This window comes from Siphateles boraxobius, unplaced genomic scaffold (genome assembly GCF_051911475.1).
Source record: "Siphateles boraxobius isolate OS27281-9 unplaced genomic scaffold, OSU_SipBor_1 46, whole genome shotgun sequence".
NCBI classification, from domain to species: Eukaryota; Metazoa; Chordata; class Actinopteri; order Cypriniformes; family Leuciscidae; genus Siphateles; species Siphateles boraxobius.
In genome coordinates, this window is record NW_027509097.1 from 17,102,516 (window position 1) to 17,127,646 (window position 25,131).

At 40.3% G+C, this 25,131-nt stretch overlaps 2 protein-coding genes across 3 annotated transcripts in view; one reads left to right on the plus strand and one right to left on the minus strand.

The window, feature by feature from the left end:
• Positions 1-25,131, minus strand: part of shisa9a (shisa family member 9a) — a 736,130-nt gene that overhangs the window by 454,829 nt on the left and 256,170 nt on the right. The window lies entirely within an intron of this gene.
• tex2l (testis expressed 2, like) lies at positions 632-25,123 on the plus strand. Of its 2 annotated transcripts, XM_077201112.1 has the most exons (13): positions 632-971; positions 3,100-4,096; positions 4,190-4,362; positions 5,901-6,101; positions 6,273-6,561; positions 9,394-9,608; positions 12,459-12,605; positions 12,757-12,856; positions 20,488-20,620; positions 21,212-21,346; positions 21,871-22,083; positions 23,939-24,059; positions 24,230-25,123. In XM_077201112.1, exons 2-13 carry the CDS (start codon positions 3,109-3,111, stop codon positions 24,392-24,394), a joined length of 2,880 nt encoding a protein of 959 aa, XP_077057227.1. In that variant the 5' UTR covers positions 632-971; positions 3,100-3,108; the 3' UTR covers positions 24,395-25,123. The 2 variants fall into 2 exon arrangements, with proteins under 2 accessions (XP_077057227.1, XP_077057226.1); XM_077201111.1 differs by having other exon boundaries at positions 3,100-4,362.

Genomic DNA, 25,131 nt, shown 5'->3' on the forward strand with positions numbered 1-25,131 from the left:
TTCACCAAGACCAAATACCATGTCATTCTCTCCAAGAGTTGTCATGACAGAAACATGTTTGGAGCGAACAGTAAATTTACATTTGACAAAAAAACAAAAAAAAAAAAAACATATATCATACATTTTTTTTCTATTAAAAGATTAAAAGAAAAAATAAGGACATGAATTAGAATTAACGAGCTTAAATTACTTTCTTTAATTAAATTGTTGTCTAAAATTACTGAATTACCGTATAATGTATACGATTACAAATATATTGTAAGAGTGAGAATTTCTAGTTCTATGTCCGGAGAATAGTTTATTTGTATTTTATGCGTAGATTGCATATTCCAATAAACATAACCAGAATAGTCTTTATGAATCTTAGACTGAAAGTGCAGTGCATGTAAACGTGGTCACTGTCACAGATTCAGGACAAATGCGGAGTGCTTATGGTTCAGTGAAATGTCCTGTTGTGTCTCTATGAGCGTGTTGATGTTGGAGTTTTTATTTATTTATTTTTTATAAATCGGGATTAAAGTGGACTCCAGCCATGCTTCCTATAATCAGATTGAAGAGCTGCTGTTCGCAAAATCACATCTGGATGGAGCTGTCACGGGGAGGAGTTAGTTTCTATGGGGATAGAACACAGCTTCACAGTAGCTTAATAACAGCGATGCTGCATAAGTGTATAATTCAAAACTCCGTAGGATTGATGTTTTTCACAGTCTAGATTAACCGACCGACACATGCACATTTGCACAGCCCTAACGAACGATATAAACGCACATCGGTCTGTAACTGTGCTTTATATCATAAAGTCTGATGGTAAGCTGTGTGCAGAGTCAGACTCATGATTCATGCAAGACGTTTTAAGAAAGTGTAATCTGTCTCCTCTCTGGAAATGATTCTCGGAACTGCGACTGTGTTACTTACGGGACACAAAAACTGAAATAATTTATTTGGAGATCAGGCGATGGTGCAGACATTGGGTGAGTTCATTCTTTTAAAATTATCTCGTTATCACAGAAAATGCCATTTGCCAGTGCTTCTAAATGTCACAAAGTTGCTTTAATCTAGTTTATACGAGAATCCTCTATCATTTTATATCTGCATGAATCCTGCAAAGCAAACCATCTGTGATGAATCTCCTGCTGTGTTGCCTGTTCATTGCAATTAATTCAAGTTTATCGTATTGCTCAGTATTTGTTTGGCACGTGTCTCTGAGAATTATAATCCATCTAATTTTTTTTGAACGTGTCAGACAGATTTAAAAGAATTGTAAGGATTAGGCATATAGCCTTTGTGATGTTTTATAATTTGAATGCGATTGTTCTATTTATCAATAACACAATCTACAAAAGTCTGTATGTCTTTTTATTTCCAACATGTAGTCTAGATCTTTCTATGGTTGTCTTCTAGTAGGCTGTCCATCAACATGCGTTTTACTGCCAGCAGTAGTTCAGAAGAGATTATTAAAGGCCTTGTGTATCCAAGTCTGAGATTTAAATAGTAATCAATAACATTTTGGGAGTGAATGTTTCATTGTACATCAAGTTTTTACCCTGTTGCAAGTTATAGCTGTAATTTGACTGATATAATTGAGCAGAATTTGTAACCATTTCATGGTCATCTTGAAAGAAAGCCACTCATATTTCATTCTGCCTTACCAAATGATGGCACAGGCACACTGTTTATACACTTATATCCTATACAGCATTGTTGATTGTTCAGTATATTAGATGACATTAGAGTTCTGACATCATGCCACATAGTGTAGATGTGCCCTTGGACAGTCTGTTGGTTTATTATTTCATCAGTCCATTTTGAATGGAGTAGGGATTAAAGAGAGTTTGCCAGTTGCTGGAGAATTGGTGTCACAGGGTTACATAACCACATGAGGCTGTCTTTAATTTACTTTTAAATGCCTTACTTGACCTAGAAAGATAGTGGGAGATCTTTGCTTTTAATTGAGTCAGTTGACTTAACTAAAGTCCCGTTTTCTCCTGATTAAGAGATATATAGTTTAGTCTTTCATTCTGGTTCCCTTGATGGACATAGTAGTATTTTAGGTTGCTATACAATCTATATATAAATGATTACAATTTATGGGCAAAACAAAATGAATATGGGTTCTGTTACAAATAAATGGTTTTGTTTGTGTATTCTGAGTATTTAAGTATTACATAACCTCTTTTAAATAGGCCTACAAGATAATTTTCCTTAAAGTGTCCATTAGCTTGTTTCTTCTTTTTTTTATTGAGGACAGAAAGAAAACACAAGGCTAATCTTAGTGTATTTTCAGCACTTTAGGGACCAAAACACATGCTGAAATGTAACATTAACAGAGTAAATGCAAATATTCAGCATAAACTTTCTTGCTCCATTGCTTTGCCTTCTACACATATAAGATAAACTCAGGCACAAAGTGCATGAATTTTCCTAAATCTTTCTTAAATCCTCATACAACATAGTGTTTGTGTTAGTCATTTCTGACTTTTTAAAAAAGTGTTTAGAATTTAAAAGTTGTAATCGCCCAAAACTTACTTATGCATTACATAAGATTTATAGACTCTAGAGTCTAGACAATAGACAATATTCATATTCAAGGAGGGTAATCTGTAGAGCAGTGGTACTCAGTACTCTGAGTACTCTGTGTTCGGGCCAAAATACCGAGCTCAGAGCCCTTTCCTTATACAGCACGCCAAATAAGCATACTTCTTTTACTCTATCTGATTATTTGTTAGTGTGAACTCGTGAATTAACAGAAACTGGTAGTGCTGAAGAAAATTAGGTTTGTGAAAAACTATGTTCTTGAGTAAATTTATATTTGAACATAATTCATTTAAATAATTTGAAGTCATCCCTAGTTGAGAACCACTGCTGTAGAGGGAAAAGAGTTGTAGAAGTTACTTCATTGTGGAACAAAACTGATCCAGTCAATGTTTTGTCTAAAATGAGCATTGCCAAAGAAAGAATCTTTCTCATAATCATAATGCTTTGTAATGCTTTAAAACCGCTGATGGAAGCAAAATAACTGTGTTGCCCAGACATCTAGGGGTAAAATAGTTTCATTGTCTTTTTTTTGCTAACTCAATTTTTTTTACTTATACTGTGTAGAGATAAATCATGGCAGGCACGACAGGGAATGAAGGAACCCACAAATTGTCCAGTGAGATCCAGAGGCTGGGTCTACAGCCACAGCATGACACTGACCGGGGGGGAATAGTGATCCAGCTGACGGACACCGAGGGTGAATGGGACAATCTTGATGACAATGACCTCATATTCACCTTGGACTGTGATGGCAAAAAGTCACTCAGCTCCCTCCGTAATCAAAGACCATGTTCAGTCGACATTCAGACAGAGGGGGAGTGGGGTCTCAGCTCAGCTGCATTCAACGTTCCTCTCTCTCCACCTTCATCTGGCTCCCTGGGAGACTCTTTTTTTCCAGGGTCTGGCTTCCTCTCACCTACTCACCGGCCCTTGGCCAGCTTAGTGAAGTCATTATCTACAGAACTGGAACTGAAAGAGTCTTCTTTAAAGCCCAAACCACTCCTCAGCCTTGTAAAGTCGATTTCCACCGAGCTTTCTCGCAGTGAGCCTGAAGTGTCTCAATCCAGGTCTGATTCCAAGCTCAATCTGCACTTGTGGACGCAATTCACCCAGCCCAAAAGCCGCAATGGTGACTCCCGCACCGCCCCTCCATCTCCGGTCAACCTGTCCCCCACTGAGCCCAAAGCCAGCTTCTTCAAAATGGAGCTGGAGGACACCCGACGCAAGCTCTCAGAGGCCATGCAGGAACCTCTGAGCATGTTCAGTAAGATCATGCGTGAGGACAGTGTTGGCAGCCCCAAGCATCAAAGGAGCACAGGATCAATGGACTCTCCAAGCTACAAAAACGTTGGAATCGGGAAATCGAACACTGATGTGACTGTATCCGAATCTCCTAAACGTGCTAGGAAAGTAGAAAGTGAGTTTCTACCGGAGTGTAACTGGCCTGTGAGACGTCGTAAACGGTGTGTGCAGAAATCCTCCCTCTTTCATGACCACCATAGCACACAGATAGACATTGGACCTGTGATGGAGACCAGCATGAACAAAACTGATCAAGAAGGTTTGACAAAGCAATGCTCCTCTCCAGTGCCAGGATTGGCTCTTGGTTATGTTGCATTAGTGTCATACTGCTATTTTATCATTCCTTTGTCAGCATATTGGTCTGGCCTGTTCCTTGGTTTAGTGTTTGGATTAATTTTGGGGCTTGTGCTGATCCATTGGGGCTCCATCAGACAACTGTCCACCAGTCACCAACATAGACTACATGGGACCCCCTATGATAACATTCCCTTTGAAAACCTACAGGGCAATGTACCTTCCCTCAAGGTGAGTTGCATTTTCATTGCGAATATATTTGTTAAAAAAGATTTAGTGTTATACTCTGTACTTGCTATGGAAACTTGCATACATTAATAGAATGCAGATACTTGTAATGTGACCCAGTATGAAATAATATTAAGAATAGCAAAACATTCTATTGAACCTTTGGACAATTGTTTAGAAAAAACACTAATATATACAATATACTCTTATATACTCTTATGCTCACCAAGGTCACATTATTTGATCAAAAATACAGTAAAAAAAACAACAACAACAACACTAATATTGTGAAATATTATTAGAATTTAAAATAACTGTTTTCTATGTGAATATAATTTATTCCTGTGATGGCAAAGCAAACATTTCAGTAGCCATTACTTTTATTACTCATTACTATTACTTTCATTAGTTTCAAGTGTCAAATGTTCCTTCAGAGATTATTATATGTCAATTTGGTGTGCAAGAAACTTTTTATTATTATCCCAATTTCAAAAGAGTTAATAATTTAACTGCTTTATAATTTTGTGGAAACATGTCTTAAATGATTGCACAATACTTTCATTTTTAAACAGGTTATTTAATTTTTTTTTACGAGCCGTTTAATTCATAACATTGAATTAAAATCAAAACTGAATCAAAAGAAAATTAAGCAATTAAAACTAAATCCATAAAATGATCCCGTGATGGGAACCCCTCAAAGGTTCTATATATGAAGCGCCCGACAGAACCTTTTAATGTTCTATAATAGATCCTTTTCTTCTGTGGTCAATGTTTTATGTCACTCTTTACTGTCCCTTTTGATTCATTTAATGCATATAAATATCAGTTTTAACTAATGATAATGACAATACCCATATTTATTAGCCATATTTGATACACCCATTTTCAACACAATGTTTCTGTATATAAAGTATGAAAAATCAAGTTAGCATAAGAGTGCATATCCTGAATATACACTCATTAAATTTTCATTTTGAAATATCAATAACAATATAAAAGTTCCTCTTACTGTGACTTTATCAAAATCAGCAAAGGTTTTCCATCAAAAGTAAGTGCATCACGACACAGAGGCAGACATTTTGGAAATTGTTATAAGTCCTTCTACTTCCTGAAGAGCATGGATAATCCATGAGGGGGCAGAAGACATGTAGTTGGGGTTTTCATAATAGGGTTAAATGCTAAGATAAGCAACAGAACTTGCAGACTGCTATTAAACCAAAACATGCACTTCAATGTGTCAAAGCTCATGTCCTTTGGAATCAGTTTTTTTAACACACTGCATTGAATTTCACAGTGTCTAAAGTAAGTATTAAGCATCTTGCTTCTCTCCAAAAAAACTGAGCAAACTGCCCTTATTGCCATTCTGCTGTGTTATAAACTCTGCTCTTCAGTGTCTGATGCAGAATAAAATACACCCACTGCTCATCACAGCTCTTACCCTGACGCCCTACTTCTTGAATTTGTCAGTCTTTTTGCTAAAACTTTGTAGCGAGGATGCAGGGATTACAGTAGAGTTTAAGCAAAGTGTATCTGTGTTCCAGGGCTGGATGAACGAGATGTACACTTATGATCCAGAGACTTATCAGCCACCCCTCATGCACTCTGTGTATGTCACATTGGATGGACCTTGTTTGCGGCTTGACTACCCACGTAACAACATTCCCCGCTGGGCTGCCTTTGATGAGCCCTGCTACGAAAAGACTTTCACCCACTCACGGATATTTCGACTCACTAGAAGCAAGGTTTGTGTCCCACTGATTTTAGCCTCTTAGTAGATGAGGTGCATTGCGCTTCAGTGGTAGTGCGACACAGTTTTGCTTATGGTCTCTAAACCCAAACAGCATGAATTATAATGTGGCAGAATGTTGCATAGATGTCACATAATCATAATGAAGTTGTTGCCTTGGTAACAGGTATTTCTTCTGCCACTGGCTTTGGCACACAAGAGAGTATGGAACCGGAAGTATCCTATCTGCATAAGTTTGGCTGAAGGAGTAGAAGCTGTGGAAGAAGACGGGACAGTAGAGGGTCCGGGCGAGGTTCAGAAAGTAGAGAAACCCGCTGGATCTATGACTAATGTTTCCATTCCTCTCACACTTTACCTCTTTGGACGAACTGGACGGGAGAAAGAAGAATGGTTCCATCGTCTGTTTTCTGTGTCCATTCACAATGAAGAGGACCATTTTGAATCTATATTTGGTGGTAAAGTTCCAATCATTTATGATGAAGTAAACATACATACAAAAAAACAAGAAACAAAATTTGTCGTAATTTGACAAAATATGTCAAAAAAAGGTTTTTGCATATGTGTATGATATTTGATTTATATAACGTATTTGATCTGGCTTTTAAATTAATTTATTGATCACTTTGTTTTGATCTATGTTATTTTTGTTCATAAGGGAACATTTTGGTAGTCAAAAACAAAGAATTAATATATATGCCACCACTATATAAGATTATTTATTTATATACATATATATAAATAACATTTTCAGGGTTAGTTCACACAAAAATGAAATTTCTGTCATTAATTACACACCCTCATGTTGTTCCAAACCTGTAAGACCTTCGTTCATCTTTGGAACACGGAGATATTTTTGACGAAATTTGAGAGCTTTCATGTGACTACCGTGGTTCAACCTTAATTTTATATAGCGACGAGAATACTTTGTGTGCGCAAAAAAAGGACTTTATTCAACAATTTCTTCTCTTCCGTGTCAGTCTCTGACGCTGTTCACATTGTAAACACAGCGCAGCACTTCTGGGTTCTACGTCAGAACGGCGGCTCAGTATTGCCCGGATCCTGCATCAGCATCACACGCATGTGTCATGTTGCTCACGTGAACAGCGAAATTGTTGAAGTCGCTATTTTTTGCGCACAAACAGTATTCTCGTTGGGTTTGGAACGACAGGGAGGGTGAGTTATAAATGACTGAAATTTTATTTTTGGGTGAACTATGCCTTTAATGTGATGCATATTGTCAGTCATAAATACATGAAACAGGTAAGAAAGAGGCAAGATTTCTGCACTCAAAAAAGAATATCACATTACAATTTATTGTTAGCTATTATTATTATTATTAACTATTTGCATTTATTTTATTTTATTAAAAAAATTGCTTAGAATCAACATAAATCCTTTCAGTTACTTGTATTCATTCAGTATAAATATGGTTAAAATATGGTAAGATGTGGTTCAAGCAATATTGGATTAGTTAAAGGGGTCATGGACAGATAATTCATCCATATACTATAAAAAATATCAAGTAAGTTTCAAAACTGAAAATGCCCTTGATTTTCCAAAAACGGCTTTTATTTGAAACCAAGACTAGAAAAGGATCTCAAAAGTGGTGACTTATGACGTCACAGAGCAGCGAAAGACCGCCTTTGCAGAAGAATATCAACGCCTACGTCTACATGCGTCTTTGGCGCCGCCCACTGGACCGTTAGTGAATAGTAACTTGAAAAAGAGAAAAGATCGACACAGGATCATACCATCACCTTCCAAACGATCCTAATGCTGGGGATGGGGGTTTCAACAATGTGAATGTCTCATGAGTGCATTATTTGTTTGTATTCGGTGCATTTCACTGTGGATTAGGCTATTAGGTAGTCGCAATTTCGACACAGACTTTGAAAACAGACTATTACGATAGGGATCTACCAGCAACGCCACAAATATAAGTAACCATATTTATTCTAATGCCTGATCTACAGTAGCCTATGATCAGTGATGATTTCTGATGTGTAATTATTCAAGTTCAGACAGATTTTCTTTCTCTCAAAATCGTTCAAAACTGTTTGTGCATCAGCAAAGCACAAGCTAGTGACTAAACATAAAAGAACAAGCTAGTGACTAAACGATAAACTTCAAATCGTTTCACTTAGTAGGATGAAAATAATCTTATTTAAACTGTGATTAAATTATATACAGAAAGCGATCAAAGAACGCTTCCTTTCCAATCACCCAAGCTGTCAATCACACAGCGGGAGTTTATCTGGACTCTTGCCAACCCTCGTTATGAAATCAATGATGCTGTTACACTGCACAACGAAGCGCTTACTGTATGTAGGCCTACATCCTGTTTGCATTGTTATTTGGTGAAAGCATTCGTGAGAGTGCAGAAATGTTGCAATGATAAGATCACTTCATTCACGCGATCAACAGACTGTCTTTCATCTGCTCAATGCTCATCGCTGCAACCTTTCATGTGTTGGGAATAGATCTAAATATAATGCTATAATCTTTTATTATAATCTATAATTATTTTTCACGATTCGTTAATCTCGATAGCTGTAATAGTAAAAATGTAGTAAAAGAAAGTTCCACATGTAAAGACATTGATTTATACACTAGATGTCGCCTTGGGGTTCTAAGCATGCGTCAAAACTGCCGCCATCTTGGAACAGGGGTCTTGTCATAGTAAGTAGATAGGTAACGCTGAATTCATGGATGATGCCGGATTTTGTGCTGCGTATGGATGTTCACACGAACGAAATCTAAAAACCAGTCAGCAAGGGATTACATTTCACAAGAATGTGAAATTTTGTACATTTTTTAAAAAATTTCTGGATTATAAATACATGTCTGACCGTTGGAATGAACCAAAACAACTAGAAAATCGCATTCATGACGATTTATGGTGATTTTATTTCCGTTAGACCTTTTCCTACATTGCATTAAAGAGGAGAAAGTTTAATTATTAAACTTTAATGAGGTGATGCATTAAAGAGGAGGGGCCCCCCTATTCCATGATTGCGGCTCCATTGACGCATGCGTTCCAATTAACTGCCGTAGCCAAGGCGGCATCTAGTGTATATATCTATGATGTAATGCTAGCTAAAATCAGGCTATGAAAATTTCCTTTTATTTTTAAATTATGACAATTTTTGATGTAGAAATCATACTAACATTATAAGGGCACCCCAGGAAGCATTATAAAATAATCCAGTTTATGCCCCCTTTAAAATGTACTGTATGAGAATTAATAAAGTGGAAACACTATTCTAATAATTTCTTTTACTCTGTAGATAAATCTGTATTGTGTGAGGAGAACACTTTTGGTCTGTCACATGGTGGTGACGGCTCAGTCAAGGACAGCAGTGAAGATCTGGTTGGCAAAGTAGAGAACATTCTACCAGACTATACTTCTTACATGACCAGTCTCGTCTTCTCAGCACACGCCAGTCCTGTTCAAAGCCCCTGCCAAAGCAGCACCCAGGGCAGTCCTACTGACAAAGAGCAGGTGAGCTTCAAACAAACATGCTGTGTGTCATAGAATGCTTTGTGTCAGTGGACGAGCTTTGTCATCCCGGTAAACGAGCAAACTGTGAACAATCTTTGTCACGTGACGTACAAAAGGCTCATGTAATATACGGTAGATGTTGCCAAAGCACGTCAAAGTAAATCTTCTACATGGCAGGTATGTCAAAGCACATTTAGCTAGGTCTAAAAAATGTTGGCTTTACATGATGGTGAATTGCTAATGTATAAAACTAGATTAGCCATTAATTGTTAAACAAAGCTTAATTCTTGTGGGTGTGGGAAGTGTGTCAGATGCTTAGAGGCAGTTGCTAAAAAAAACAAAACATGTTTCCCCTAAATGCAGGAAATACTACAGTATTACAAAACTTTTTACATTTTTTACTGGATTTAAACCTTTGTTTTACTGAAACCTAAACCTTTTACTGGCTATACTGTATATGTGCCACAGATGTCCAAGGAAAACGAAGAAGATGACAAATAAGGTTTTTTACATAGCTCAGACCTGATTAGTGAGACAGCATGCAAACTTCACACACGAACAAAACTGGACGATGAACTGAAACACAAACAGGAACTAAATACACAGAGACGTTTAAATAAAGGATGAACAGCTGTGATGAATGTAGTTATTGTCCATGGTGTCTGACGAGTGGCGGGAAACTAGAAGAAAGGAACGCATGTGACGAGTGAAAGTCAAAACAAACAGAACATGACACTGACAATATTAAAATGTGCCCCCAAAAAATCTTGGAATGGGATTAATAAATTAGCTTATTTATCATAATTTTAAAATGCAAATATTTCACATATTCTCCAATGGTTCATCATAGACTACCATTCAAAAGTTTGGGGTCAGTATAATTTTTTTAATGTTTTGGAAAGAAGTCTTTTATGTTCAACAAGGCAGTAATTTGACCAAAAATATTTTAATAATTTTCATGTAACTAAGTGTAAATAGTTAGATGCTATTTATACTTGGCAGATCCTATTTGCACCTCAATGTATTATAGTATATTTTGCATTATAGTATATTGTATTATGTATTATAGTATATTTAACAGGATGCCATATACTAACAACATATTCAGTGTATATGGTTATATTTACTAAAGTCATAAATGAATGCTGACTTATTGGGAAAAAGATTTAGTTCACCCAAAAAGGAAAATTCTGTCATAATTTACTCACCCTCATGTCCTTCCAAACCTGTAAGACTTTCGTTCATCTTTGGAACACAAATTAATTTTTTTTTTTAATGAAATCTGAGAGCTTTCTGTCCCTCCATGACCCCTTTCAAGCCCCAGAAAGGAAATAAAGACATCATTAATGTAATCCATGTGGCTCCTTTAACCTCAATTTTATGAAGAGACGCGAGTGATTTGTTTGGCCAAAACAACATAATTTACCACTTTATTTACAAAATATTAATCTCATTAAACTTCTGTTCTCTCATCAACACAACACGTATGCGTCGTGGTGCTCTCATGAACGCTCGTTGCAGATTAATATTTTGTAAATAATGTGGCAAATTATGTTTTTTTTTGTGCAAAGCACTTCATAAAATCGAGGTCAAACCACTGGAGTCTGCATAGGCTAAAAAAAATCTTCGTCTGTGTTTTGAAGATGAATGGAAGTCTTACAAATTTGGAACGACATGAGGGTGAGTAATTAATGACATAATTAAAACTTTTGGGTGAACTAATCCTTTAATCATCTTTGTCTCTAAAGCCCTCCCCTACACCTACCATTAACCCAACCTGATAAATAAGTTATTCCCACTATTAAACACTCGTTCCACTTTATTTCCACTTTTCAAATATCTTCTTCATTTTTTTTATATCAATCACCTCTCCGAGCTGATATGCAATGGGAAAATTGAGAAGAATGAGTTTGGAAAAAGGCGGATTCAAGCTCAGATCAGTCGCTTCAAAAGCTAATGCCACCTGCTTTATTCTCCACCACGCAACTGATCCTGTTTTCAACAGGGTTCCTTTTGCAATTGTGTCTGGCTCAATCAGAAAATGGTTGGTGGAGTTATTGTAAATAGTCTCTGCAAACAAGGCTTTTTGAAGGTTGAAAGGCGAGCTATTTGCACTTGGTGGAAATGGTAAAAGCTGTTAATGGTTTTGTGGAAACCATAATACATTTTTTTTTAGGATTCTTTGATGAACAGAAAGTTCAAAGTACAGGTTTACATAAAACAGAATTATTTTATAACATTATAAATGTCTATACCATCACATTTGAGTAATTTAAATCATCCTTGCTGCTCAAAAATGTTGATTAGTTGACTAAAGATTACCCAGGAATTATTAGTTATTAGTTATAATTATTAGTTTTGCCTCCAAATGCAGGAAATATAATACAAAATGATGTGTTTAGAGGCACATTTTCATAATATCATAAAAAATGTCATCAAATTTCATACAGTTTTGGATTGGGATTTTGGAATTGGATAATAATAATAATAATAATAATAATAATAATAAAAATAATAATAAAATATTTTAATTTTAAAATGCAAATCTTTCATATATTTTCCGAATGATTTAACATATCTCTAGATATGACAGTTTACCCCTAAAGTGGAGCAAGTTGTGCCACTGGACCACTTTTTTTCAGAAGCAATATTTTTTGGCACAGTGTTTTGTTTTCAGTTGAGAGCAAATATCTTGAAATATATTAACAACTATTTTTTTTAACCTATTTTAAATATATGAAGAACTATTATTTTTCATTTCTCATTGCTTAGAGAACAATATAAGTCAAAAAGGAGGCAGCTTACCCCACATTGTACAAAATTACAATGTTTCTTCCATCACCCTCTTAGGAGCAGACCTTTTGTTGCAGTGAGGATGAAACAAAGCCTGTCTGGTTGAACGCAATAATTGGTCGGATCTTTTGGGACTTCCTCCATGAAAAGTACTGGGCTGATAAAGTCCAACAGAAAATACAGCGAAAGCTGAGCAAAATTCGGGTAAGGGAACAGACAGGAATTGTTCTTTAACTGGATAAAGTGTGAGGAAGATTTTTTTTTCCTTTTTCTCTCAAGTGAAATAAATAGATTATGATAATAACAGTCCTACCCTGTGTGCATGTGTTTCTGAGTTTACCCTGTTTTACCACAGTTGCCTTACTTCATGGATGAACTGACCCTCACCGAACTGGCCATGGGCTCCAGTATGCCCCAGATAACAGGCACTTCACTACCACAGATCAACAGCAGAGGTGAGTGGGGCTACTAAGAGCCTCTTATAAAAGAGCATATTAGGTCATTCATCCATCACGACTGCTTGGGCGTATGTGTTATGTTCCTGCACTGAGCAGTAGATGAGATGTTATTATCCTTCTGTAATCTCAGGGATCAAAGGAGCGCATAACATCACTCTCCTCAGCGAACGTCACTCTCCTCAGCGAATAGCAGCTTGTGTGTGAGCGCGTGTACACGTGTCTGTTTACGCGCTCAGCTGCATGGTGAAATGCTCAATGTGAAGCATATGCGGGATGTATTATCCCCACGAGAAGTGAAGCTGTTATTGTGTAGGGCACAGCGTGTCTTTTACTCTCCGCATCATGATCTGTGAGCATTATGTAACATGTAATGGCTTTCAACTGTCTGGCTCCCTCGCTCAGGTCTCATCCCATTTATGGATTTATAATGTGTGCTAGTAGACTTGTGGGCATTTTACTGAGCTATAATTATATGGACTTTCATTCATGAACAGATCGTATCAGTTTAATCTTGACCATATAGATTAGTAACACAGGCTCTTTGATTTCAGCACCATACAACATTATTAGTCAATATTAAAATAGGAGATTAATATATGTGAGCTGAGATGATATATAACTGTAACTATCACCAGCTGGAGTGCCCTCGAGAGCCACAAGAGGGCGCTCCACAATAGACGTTGATCACTTCCTCACTAACTACATTTTCCCATAACCCACTGCCCGGATTCATCAGCATTCATCATTTCATTCACCTGTGTCTCATCACCTGGTTGGTCTCTGAATGCATTCACCTGTTTCTCATCACCCTGTTAGTCCTTGTCTATTTATTCCATGTTCATTCACTCACTCAGGGCTAAGTTTTGTTTGTGTCCCACTGAATCTCTGAGCGTTTACCTGGTTTCTATATTTTGCCTTTTTTCCCTGCCTGTCTTTGGATTTCCCGTTTGCCTTGTTCCCTGCCTTATATGTTTTGCTTGTTTGGACTGCCTACCGGGACTTTGACCTATTGCTTATCTGTTCGACCACGATTCTGGATTACCACTTTATATTATAATAAAAGCTGCGTTTGGATCTTAACTTGCCTGTCTCAGAGCAGTTTCGTGACAATAACATTTTAATTGTTACTTTTTTATTACTTTTTATTTAATTTATAATTAGAAATCACACATTTTCTGAATAAGCATTTCTTTAATTCTTTCCCTGCCATTGACGAGTTATCTTGTCTTTTATGAGAAAGCGTTTCCCTCAGTTACCTTTCAGTCGATAACGTCGGACGTAGTCGACGTCGACTGAATGGGGATCGCGTCAGAGAGCCAATCGTCTTCGAGTACTATTGAACGAGCCAATGTAATTGGCGTGCGTGATTCGCATCACACACTCTGCCCTCCATGGCACGGGTATAAATACGGATGTGAATGCACGCACTAGTTTCCTTGGGCTTCGGGGCCGATCGTTTGATGTCTCTGAAGAGTGCTGTTACAACGAGCGAGTGTGTCGGTGTTCTTCTGGAAGACTCTCCCAGTCCTGGTGGTTTCTACAGTGTGAGTGCAGCGGTGATCGCGAGCTTTGAGCTGTTTTTTAACAGCAACAAATTCTAATTGTTTGTGTGTGTTGACGGCTGGTTAGAGGGCGGAAAAGTGACTGCTTCCCTGTTTCAGTTCACTGTTCAGTGTTGCCACGGTCATTACCCTGCGTGCTCCGGCACTGGTGATGGGTCCTATTTCCTGAAAGAGCAACACGGGTGCGTTTTGAACACCCTGTTTCAAGATGTCATTCGACCTGTGCGTTTCTGGATGCGGTTGTTCCCTTTTCCTCTTTGACGGTCACAATTGTTACATCACGTGTTTGAGCTATATATTTATGTGGATATAAATATGTATATATATATTTATATGTTCAGCACGCTGAGGCAGCTTTTGTGGACGGCTCATGTTCTCATTGCGGGAATATGACTGTCGCAGTGTTGAGATCGAGACTCGCCTTCGTCCGTGAAGCGCGAGTCCCCATTACCATGCCCCACCCCCGGGTGCCGTGTAGGATGGGTGATCGGAGGATAGTGATGGATGTCACGCCCGGTAACCAATTCCCTGTGGGCTCCTCACTCCTCCATCACACCGCAGCCGATGGAATTCCTGTTGAACGTGCTGGTCCCTCTGTAATGGACTGATCAGCTGTTTCAATTGGGGTTCCACCAGAGGATAAGATGTCGATATGATCATTGGAGGGTGAGCTGGCCTCTGGAGATGACGACACGGCTGTGTTATCTCCCTCTGGGTGTGTAACATTGCCCGAGCCAGATCCAGAAATTCCAGCTATGCTGAAACGGGCCGCCGAGGCTGCCGGGCTTGAGTGGAACTCCACCGTGTGGAGGATTGGTATCTCAGGGCGGGCCGCGCTGGTTATCAGCTCGCGCCCCAGTGCTTTTCTTTCCCGAAATGCATGGAGAGCTTATCAGGTGGTGGACGGCACCTTTTTCTGCCAGAAACTGCCTGAATAGCTTTTCCTACCCTTGATGGTAGAGCGGTGAAGAGTTGGAGGGGGGCCCTCCATTGGAACGGTTTGTCACGACACAGGTGCACCTGTGTCTGGCGGTCGCTGCCTTTTGGTGGGATCCTCGTCCCCCCCTAGGGCCTGTGAGTTCTCGTCCGTTCCAACGGGCAGAGTTTACAAAGCCTCTGGGCAAGCCGCTTCCTCTTACGTGCCATGGCGCTGCTACAGGTCTGTCAGGCCAGGGCACCCATGGCATGCACAAGGGTAGCCCAGACCGTGCGCTCATAGGTGAGCAACACACTGCATCCAACCTCGCCCTCCGGGGCACGAGAGTTGTGCGTGATCGGTCTGGCGATGTCCACCTTAGTGGTCCAGGAGCGCCGTTGTTGGCTCAGCCTGGTTGATATGGCGGATGCGGACAAGATTCGGTTCCTGGTCTCCCCAATTTCCCAGGTTGGGCTGGTCGGCGACACGGCGGAGAACTGCATCCAACAGTTCTCTGCCGCCCAAGTGCAGACGGAGGTCATCCGGCACATCTTGCCCCGGCGGCAGTTCCTCCGCCTGCTCGTTGCCGAGGGCGTTCCCCTGCCACCACTCCCGCTGGGCCTCTGCAGCAGCCTCCACCCAGGCCTCACTTGGAGCCGGCCGCAGTAGGGACGCCCAGCCCGCTCCAGGCGCTGCCAAGCCAGGTGGCAAGCGACAGCAAGGGAGGCCGCCCAGGGATGGATGAGGATGCTCTTGTTGGTCACCGATCACTCCCTCCCCCCGGGTGAGTGCCGGGTGGAATCTTTGTTTGTGTGTGTGTCTGTTCCGCCGCTGGCTCCCCCCCCAAAAAAGCGGAGCAAGCAGTACCCACACTTCAAAGAAAGAGCAAGATTCATCTGTTCCTGGGCCCCAAGAGGGCCAGTCTGGTGGGTGTGACCCTGTATAGCCTTACACCCCTCAGCCCCCCCTTGGTTACCAGCAGGCAGCTTGGTGTGTTCAAGGACCCGGTCATCCGCCTTCTCACGTGCCCCCTGCCCCACTTTGCTGCCCCACCTCAGGCTCAGCTATCCCGCTCTAGTCAGTGATGATCATCACACTATGTGTTGAGCAGACATGCTCCTGACTTGTGCACGCATATCTTGTCCTGCTGGCGAAGGACTTGATATAGCCGCTCCCTCCAGCCGGTATGAAGGCCAGTTGTAAACTCGTTCTTCATGCTACTAGGTGGTGGGTCGGGACCATCTTGGCCCAAGATTGGTCTGCAGCATTTGACCTGAATGACATGTGCTTCAGATCTCTACCTTCCGCAATGCAGGCCATCCTGTGTGCTGCATGTGAGGGTTGGAAGTATCAGTACAGAGTCCTTCCTTTCGAGTGCTCCATAGCCCGTTGGGTCTTCAGGTCAACTGGGAGAGAGCAATCTCGCCCACAGGTTGAGTATCTCTTTTTCAGTTTTGGAGCTGGACTCAGTCCAACACCTCTCTCCAGCAAGAGTGTGTTCAGCTGCTGTGTAGAGAAGTGAGAAAGGGTCCCACTGAAAGAACTTTCAGAGGCTCCTGGGGCATATGGAAGATGCAACAATTTGGCTTCCTCCATATGAAGACCGCTTCAGCACTAGCTTCATGGCCGAGTCCCGAGGTGACCGTGGCAGAGCAGCACACCCTTTAATGCTTTAACGGAGGCCTGGGCGACCTCCGACTGCACGGGCATTCATGCCTCGAGTTGGCAGTTCTCCTCGCTTTGAGCCACCGCTGCTCAGCGAGCTGGTACTGTTCTTAAAAAGCAGACATTGTGACCGTTGCGTAAGCTTCCCACACCCGTCACCTCCTCCTTGGAGTCAGAAGCTTCTGAGGACGCTTCATTCCACTATTTTCCCGGCCTACTCAATCGTGCCGCCGACAAGCCTCACGACAGTTATGGCCAGGGTGAGTGGAGACTCCATCCCCTGGCGGTCCAGCTGGGTCATGACCGGTCACGGGGCCAATTGGTCACTCCGGGGCCACACAGTTGCCTCTGCCTCTTGGATTCGTCTCCCTGCCAGTTGCATTTATTCTGTCTGAGCGAACAACCCTTGGACAGACATTGGCTCTCAGCTGTCCCCAGGGGCCCGCAGAAATGCGTCCCCCAGTGAGCCTCCTAAAAAGCGACTGCGATTCTTTGTCGCCTGGCGCCTGCTCAAGTTCAGTGATTTCATCACACTCACATGTTGAGAAGAAATGCTCCTGAAACTCAGTGAAGTTCATCGTACTCAGATATTGAGCAGAAATGCTCCTGTAGCTCAGTGAAATTCATTGCACTCAGGTGTTGAGCAGAAATGCTCCTGAAGCTCAGTGAATATTTTTCACACTCAGGTGTTGAGCAGAAATGCTTCTGAAGCTCAGTGAATTTTATCACACTCAAGTGTTGAGCAGAAATGCTCCTGAACCTCAGTGATCTTCACATGTAGTGTTGAGCAGTGCTCCTGTCTTTTGTGCGCCTGTCGCTTACACCAACTGTGTCAGGTCAGGAATGGAGCAGGTCTTGATAGTTGCCCCTTATTGGCCCAACCAGACCTTGCTCCCCTCGACAGCCTTCCTGACTTCCCTGAACACAGTTTCAGGGACGGGACATGATGGAACCCACGTGCTGACCCCTGGAGATTCCGGCCCAGTCCTACACTGGACGCGGAGGTTCAGGTGGCTATCGCAGGAACATGTGGTGTTACCATCACTTCTGCGAGCACCCCCTGGAAAGATGTAGTGTGCTTACGCATTAGAAATGGAACCTATTTGTTGAGTGAGTCTTCTCTCCGTGAGGAGATCCTGAAAGCTTTCGATCATTTCAGTGCTCTCTTTCCTGCAAGATAGGTTGGAGTAGGCTGTTTTCCTCCACCCTCAGAATGATGTTGCCTCTGTGTTCTTAACGCACATCGTGATGCAGAAGCATGGGAAGCACGTCCTGATTGTCAGGTTCCTGAGGGAGCATGTGAATGTCCTTGCACCCCTATTTATCCTCTTGGGCCTTATCTTTGGTGCAACTGCACTGCAGAGACTGCCCCTGAGCCACTGCAGGCTGTGAGTTGAAAGTTCTGTTAACAGTTCTCCTGCTCACATGGTCTCTACTAGAGGGTAGGGACTTGCTCGCTTTCGTTCAACGAATTGTGCCTGGAGTTCGGGCCGGCTAACTCTAACGAGCTGAGACCCTGGCCTGGATTGTGCCCAAGGTTCATACCTCTACCGTAATAGGATCAGGTGGTAAGCCTGCAAGCGCTGCCCCGGAGGAGGCAGACCCAGCCCTGGCTTTCTCTGTCCGTCCGCTTCATTGCGGGTTACGTGTACAGAACGCAAGCCTTAGACCTCAGACCAGCTCTTATCTGTTAGGAAATCAGCAGAGAGGGAAGGCTGTTTCCTAGCAAATTTGGCCCACTGAATGGTGGCTGCCTTAATTTCGGTAGAAAATTCCAAGATGCTCATGTCCACTTAGGTGTTGAGCTCCTCTATAATGAGTGTGTGCTCCGCCTGGGCATTGACAGAGTGTTTTGCTGACAGATTTTCAAGAGTTTAGGCTGGGCGACACCTAGATTTGAACCGCTGCTTCCCGTGGGCTCCCTTCTCATGAAGCCAGTTTCACCGTGAGCCTGTTTCAAAGTTTCGGCTTGCAGCGCCATTCCCCTCCTATGGACTGGATACGCGCGCCATTCTACTCCAGTTGAGTTCCCTTAAATTTGAACCCTGTTGAGTTCCTCCACACTCCTCCGACGTCAGACCTGCTGAACGTCTGGTGTTAGGCTTACCACCCGTAAGCAGTGTGGAACCTGTGTTAGGCTGGGTCCATATGTTGCGGTCCCTACGGTGATCCCATATGTGTATTCTTCCACGATACGGCTCCCTACGGCGAGCCCGTGCCTTCCCTCGGCAGAGTCTCTCTGCCGTCACTGTCCGGTGAGTCTCCCCCCGTCTTAGGCTGGAGCGACCCAAGTGACATTCCATATGTCATACTGCCCGGTTATCCACCCAGTTCATATGTGTATTCTCCACGTTACCTCCCTTCGGGTAGGATGTGGCTTCCGCAGCATCCCTTCCTTCCAATGTACGGGGAGCGCTTTCCCAGTGGTCCTGTGGGAACAGCAGTGACTTTCCTGGCCTAAGCCTTTTCCTTCCCCGCCTTAAAATTGCGGGGGGATCAGGAGGCTTTTGCTTAGGCACTGGAAGGTGGCAGCTTTAGTGGCGTTTTCAATGGTTATCCCCATTCAGTCGACGTCTACTACGTCCAATGTTATCGACTGAAAGGGAACGTCCTGGTTGCGTATGCAACCCACCGTTCCCTGAAGGAGGGAACGGAGGATGTAGTCCCCTTGCCACTACCGCTGGACCACCGCTGACTCCGGGTTACACTCGGCACCTCAGCGAAAAAGCAACTAGTGCGTGCATCCACCTCCATATTTATACCCGCACCGCGGGGCGGATTGTGTGATGCGAATCACGCACGCCAATTCCATTGGCTCGTTCAATAGTACTCGAAGACAATTGGCTCCCTGACGCGATCCCCATTCAGTCGACGTCGACTACGTCCTCAGTTTCCTCCTTCAGGGAACGGTGGGTTGCATACGCAACCAGGACGTTCCCTGCCAAAGATGAGTTTTTACGGCTTTTAAAAATAAGTTTTACTTTTATAAGGTAGGGGGTGCTATTATGTATCTTATGAAAGAGTACTGAATATCAAAACAGGTGAAGGAGATGTAGAAACTTGAGATATCATTATGTAATCATATCATCAACACTGCGATCATCAACATTAAATAGGATATAAATCAAAACTGCCTAATGTTACTAAATGTCGACCGAGGACGAGGTAAAGGACTGTGCCAACATTAGGGGTGTTGATGGACTCCATCTATGTTTTGATTATCATTCTGATCTGATCCAGATGGATCTCTGATGGCATGCTGCAGGACTAGCCTACAGCGAATACTGAACCAGACTATTTACTTGTTGAGCAAGTAATCTCATTGGTTGCAGAAACAGCAAAGGCCAATCAGCTTGTGCTATGTGGAAAAGAGTTTCATGACTGAACTAGATATTTATTGTTGAATGTAAAAGTTTTTGTAACAACAGTAATCAACAACATGTAACTTTTGCTATTATTAAAATAAAAATATCTTTCTGTGTCAGGTCTATGGTTGCATGTGGAGGTGGAGTATACAGGAGCACTACAGATGACTCTAGAGACTAAAATCAACCTATCCAAACTTGGGAAGGAGGGAGTCCTTGAGGCAGAGACAGAGTTGGAGACAATCAATGTGTTGTAAGTTTCGTCACTATCCAGACCAGTACTAATTATCACAAAACAGCATGGCATATATAAAGTCTACTATATAACCTGCAGAAAAAGAACACTTAAATTGAACAAGAGTGGAAGTAAACACTGTTAGATTACAACAAATATTTTTTATTTCAAATAAATGTTGTTCTTTTGAACTTTCTATTCATTAAAAATATATATATATATCTTGGTTTCCACAAAAATATTAAGCACCACAACCATTTTCAGCATTGATAATAAGCCATGTTTCTTGAGCACCAAATCATCATATTAGAATGGTTTCTGAAGGATCTCTGATGTAAGATCATGTGACACTGAAGAGTTATGGTTGCTGAAAGTTCAGATATGCAATACAGGAATAAACCACATTTTAAAATATATTTGAATAGAAAACCGTTCATTTAAATTATTAATATATTTCACAATATTACTGTTTTTACTGTATTTTTATCAAGTAACCCTTGGTGAGCATAAAAGACAAAAAACATTAAGACTCAGTATAATCCTTGTTTCATTTGTGGGATTATGTTTATATCTGGTTGTGATGAGGTCCCGTCTGGATGTGTTGTGCAGTAGCAGGTCCAGGCTCTCTGTGCTGGCTGACAGTGATGAGGAATCCTCAAGTGCAGGATCCTCGGATGAGGAGGAAATTTCATCTGTTGACACTCAAGGAACCCAGACAGAAAAGGCTCCAGCTGGTGTTGAGGGGTAATTATTATTTACTGAACAATTAACATAATTCAATAAACATAGTCGTTATTCTCTGGGATATCAGAGTTTGGGATGTTGTTACTATTTGCATTATTTGGATGGGATGTATTTCAGAAATGCTGTCTTTGTAAATTAAACATCAAGATGTAGTCAAGTGGCTTGCTGACATTAAAGGAATAGTTTACCCGAAAATAAAATTTTCTTATTCTCATGTCGTTCCAAACCGTTCTTTCTTCAATTGAACATGCAATATATTGAGATATTTCAGAGAATGTAAACCCTGCTTCTTGTCCATACAGTGAAAGTGGATGGGGACTAGAGACAACCACGGTCACCATTCACTTTCAATGTATGGAAAAGAGCAGCTTGCGATTCCAGCCAAGAGGGTTTAGAGCGACATTATTTTTGGTTGAATTATGCCTATAAAACATAATCTCTGTCTTTTTTTGAGTTCTTTGTCAAAAATGCTTCTTAAAATAAATCAAGGCCATCTGATGAAAAATTCACTTTACCTCCCGCAGGGCTGCAGCTGGAGGCAGTACTAGTAGGCGGATTTTGAAATTTGTCGACAAGATTGCCAAGTCTAAGTACTTCCAGAGGGCCAAAGAAAATGAGTACATAAAGAAGAAGATAGAAGAAATGTCCAACACCCCTCTGCTGCTTGCGGTGGAAGTTAAAGAGCTCTCTGGAACCCTGGCCGTCAACATTCCTCCTCCCCCGACAGACAGAATATGGTACGAGCCATTCTCATGCAACTGAACAAGCTATTAATGTTGCATTGGGAATTGAAGCTTTGCTTAAGCTTACACAATGTTTACAGAGATTATCGAAAGCAATCACGCTCCTTAATGATTGGTGTAATTCACTCTTTAACTTTGTTGTAATTAAATTTCAATTTGATAATTAAGGATTAGAGACGAATGAAGGATTAGTGATGAATTCAGTGATGCAAAGAGGAGCAGGAGGATTGTGGACCAATGCAACTTCACTGTGGGTGTACCTTGTAAAAAAGAAGTACACTTTAGCATATTTTTGTTAAAAAAAAATAGTATGGAATTAATATACTTTAAAAGAATATACTTAATTCCGAACTGAATGTTATGTTTCCAGACACTTAATTGCATGTTAAATGTATATGTTCTTATTTTATTTATATTATTATTATTTATATTTTACATCTTTATATGTAGTTTCATAATTACTTTTATTGTCTTGGAAATAATATGTTTAAATAATACTGCTGGATGTACTGATAGGCATATATGGTAACTAAAATATGTAATTTCTATTGAAACTTGTGTCATCTATTTAGTATTTGTAATTACACATTTTGAAATTATGAAGTAGCAATTTAGTACAATTAAAATATACTAAATTAATGTACTGTTGAATAACACACTACAGATAATGAAATACTTAACTTGTGTTTTACCATGTTAGTCAATACATCAAAATAAAGCATGACAAAAGAGTATTAAAACGTAATGTTTCAAAGGGGTCCTATTATGCTTTTTCACTTTTTCAACTTTAGTCAGTGTGTAATGTTGCTGTTTGAGCATAAAAAAGATCTGCAAGGTTTCAAAGCTCAAAGTCCACTCCAAAGGGAGATATTTTATTTAACAGAATCCACTGTTCAAGAACTACAGCGAATTTGGGACTACACCACGTTTTTTCTGGATCTTGTGAAGTCACAATGTTACTTATTTAAATAATCCACACCACACCCATGGAATACGCAAAAACAAGGAGCAAGGCCTGTACTGGTTGAGCAGCTGCAAAGAGACACTGTTTTGTCCACCCCGTTTCCAAAACTCATTTGTTTGAAAAGTAACATTTATTTTAAACACTGTTCCTAAACATTATAATTCGAACGTTTATCTGTGACATTATGCCAGCCACGCACAAAAGCTTCTCCTGAAACAGAGCAGTTCCCACTTTGTCGGGACATTCTGTTGTTTGTGGATCACAGCTTGTAAGTATGTCTTATTATTTCTAGATGCGTTTTCTAAAAAAAAGTTCCAATTATAAGTTTTATGTTGTTGCTACAATGTAAACAAAAGGGCAAAGCTGTTTGCCTCCGCTCGCCTGCTAGCCAAAATTAATGTTAATATAGTGTTTACTGTAGTTTTTGTAAGCTCTTGCTTTTGTAAGCTTGTTCATCGCTCCTTAGGAAAATTAACCATGGTTTTGTGATCGATAACTGTTTGTATTACCATAGTTTTCATAGTTTTCCAAAGAAAATCAAAACTTCCTAAAAGGGCATAATAGGACCCCTTTAAAATGTTCTAAAGTAAAACTTTTAACTTGACATTATTACAAAGTGACTTAGGTGTGTTAAGTAACTGTTTTTTTACGGAATATTGAAGTGAAGTTGCGTGAAGTTATAATTAAAATAAAGTCTTGCATAAAATACCATTCCTAGAATGTCCCTACTACCGGACAGATATTAGTCAAATAGCATCTCACACCTGTCTCTCTCTCTTTGCCTATAAATCTTTTTATGCATTCAGGTTTGCTGTCATCAGGTTTGCAGACATGTGTTTTGATACATGCACCAGAATAATAAGTGTTTTGTTGTTTCTCTTTTAGGTATGGTTTCTGCGGACCCCCGAAACTTGATCTAAGAGTCAGACCCAAACTGGGAGAGCGAGAAGTGACTTTCTTTCATGTGACTGAGTGGATTGAAAAGAAGCTAAAAGATGAGTTTCAGGTTTGTTTTGATGATATTGTGATAGCTTCACTTGAAACTTACCAAACATGTTAAGTATATGACAGCTTTTAATTTGATTATATTTGATTATTTCAGTTAAATTATGTACTTTCAAATATTTGAATTAACCTCCATAACAATTATTGTCCGATGTCCTAATAATTTTCCAGGAAGTTTTTGTTTTGCCCAACATGGATGACATTTACCTGCCGCTAATGCACTCTGGGATGGACAACCCGACAGCTTCCCAACAACACCCTGCAAAGCTGTCCCAGCATTCCTCTGTGGCCTCCACTGACAGGTGTGATCTGGAACATTCTGCAGAACTACAGTAGTGCCTCCTTGTGGACAGACATGGCAATACACCGGTATCAGGAACTAGATCATTTACCTTCAAAAACAACAGTACTAGGAGTGTAACTTGTAATCAGCTTCATTTAAACATCCCACACATCTTCTCTCTTAATTTATTATCACCCATTATCATACATTCCCATATCTTGGAAACCCAAAACAGATATTACTATCATATCATTGGCGTAATGTGTGTATAAACCCATTTTATTACTTTATTGTGTTTATATCCTAAGGACAACTGATTATTTGTTGAACTTCCACAATAGCTTAAATTAGATATATTAAGCATTAGTAATAATAAGAAAATAGTAAATAATAAAGAATTTATTAAAGAATTCATTTTTAGAAATAAATACAACTCGTTCTGAAAAAAGTCTTACATACATGTTCCACAAGTGTTTGCTTTTTACATTATGAATTAATATATTTTATCAAAGACAGTTTTTGTACGATTTCACATTTCCTTGTCACTTCAAGATTGTTATATCTGTAATCTGTAATTTAAGCAGGCATATGAATGTTACAGTGATTATTTTTTCTTTTTAATATTTGTGCATTAGGATCAATGTCTCACTTTATTAAACTCTCAAAGCTCTAGGAGGAATGTGCAAAAAAAAAAATGTTTATCATGCTTTTCTCTATATTATACAAAGAATAAATCTGTAAAATTGTTTGTGTGCTGCCCTTAAAGGGATTCTGTCATCATTTACTCAAC